Source organism: Oryx dammah, unplaced genomic scaffold (assembly GCF_014754425.2).
Source record: "Oryx dammah isolate SB20612 unplaced genomic scaffold, SCBI_Odam_1.1 HiC_scaffold_26, whole genome shotgun sequence".
NCBI lineage: Eukaryota > Metazoa > Chordata > Mammalia > Artiodactyla > Bovidae > Oryx > Oryx dammah.
The window spans coordinates 77,581,927-77,583,040 of NW_024070210.1; the positions used below are offsets into that span (position 1 = coordinate 77,581,927).

Here is a 1,114-nt window from a genome sequence, read left to right on the forward strand (position 1 = left end):
ATGAAGAGGCTAGCAGGCACTGTGCTGGGGCTTTTGTTTGCCCAGGTCTGCTGTGAGTTGGGGCTGCCCCACAGGGGATCTGAAGGATTGAGCAGCTGCTGTATTGTTGAGGGACAGAGAGGAGCTGACAAGTCCTGCAGACTTTCTATCGTCATCTATGGGAGTTGTGTGTGTGTGTGTGGGGGGGAGGGTCACTTCCATGATTTTGTCAGAGTTACAATGACCCTCTCCTGTGACTATTTCTGTTTCTCATCAGGTGTGCGAGGGCTGGATGTGGAGCAGAGTCCCCCAGCCCTGAGTCTCCAGGAGGGAGCCAGCCACATGCTGAGGTGCAAGTTTTCTGCCTCCGTGACCAATGTACAGTGGTATCTTCAGAACCCCAGCGGCCGCCTTATCCACCTGTTTAACATTCCTTCAGGAACAAAACAGGATGGAAGATTCAATGCCACAACAATCCCTAAAGAACGCCGCAGCTCACTGCACATTTCCTCTTCGCAGACCACAGACTCAGGCACTTACTTCTGTGCTGTGGAGCACAGTGTTCCCCAGGCCCCTGCAGCCTCTACACAAACCCTCACCGGGGCTCAGCCCCTCCTCCAGCCACAGTCACACGTGAGGCCACCACAGGGGATTTGCAATGTTGATTATTTCTTACCTACACTGGTACAGTTTTAATCACAGACACTTTTCGGCCCTACAGATTATGAACTTTGGTCGTTATCTTCCTTTCTCAATCTGTATTTCCTTCTGCACTAGAGACTTCTAACTTGGAACTAGCAGAATAGCTGATAAGAGGACAAAAATAAAATAAATATTCAACCACAGTATGCTGAACTCAAAGGTGGTAAAAAGTGAGAAAAATTCAGAGAAAAAAATAACTCCAATAAAGTTGTTATCCTGACTAGTTAGATGTCTCAAGAATGTTCAGATCTGCCTCACCAGAATGTGTCCCAAAAGACACTTGCATCATCCCATCCTACAAGTGCAGCAAAGTGAACAAGAACAATAAACCTTACTCAATGTTTGATATGAGCTTGGTAACTTAGAAGAAAATTATTCTGGGTGCAAGAACTCTTAAACCCATTTAACTGTCTATAGTCAAGTTCTTGGAAGA

General features: G+C 46.5%; 1 gene segment (V, D, J or C); it reads left to right on the forward strand.

Moving 5' to 3' along the window:
* On the forward strand, nt 1-1,097 carry LOC120853393. The segment is given in 2 exon segments: nt 1-52; nt 257-1,097. Coding segments are annotated over 2 exon segments (471 nt in total).
* The last annotated feature ends 17 nt before the right edge of the window (nt 1,098-1,114 follow it).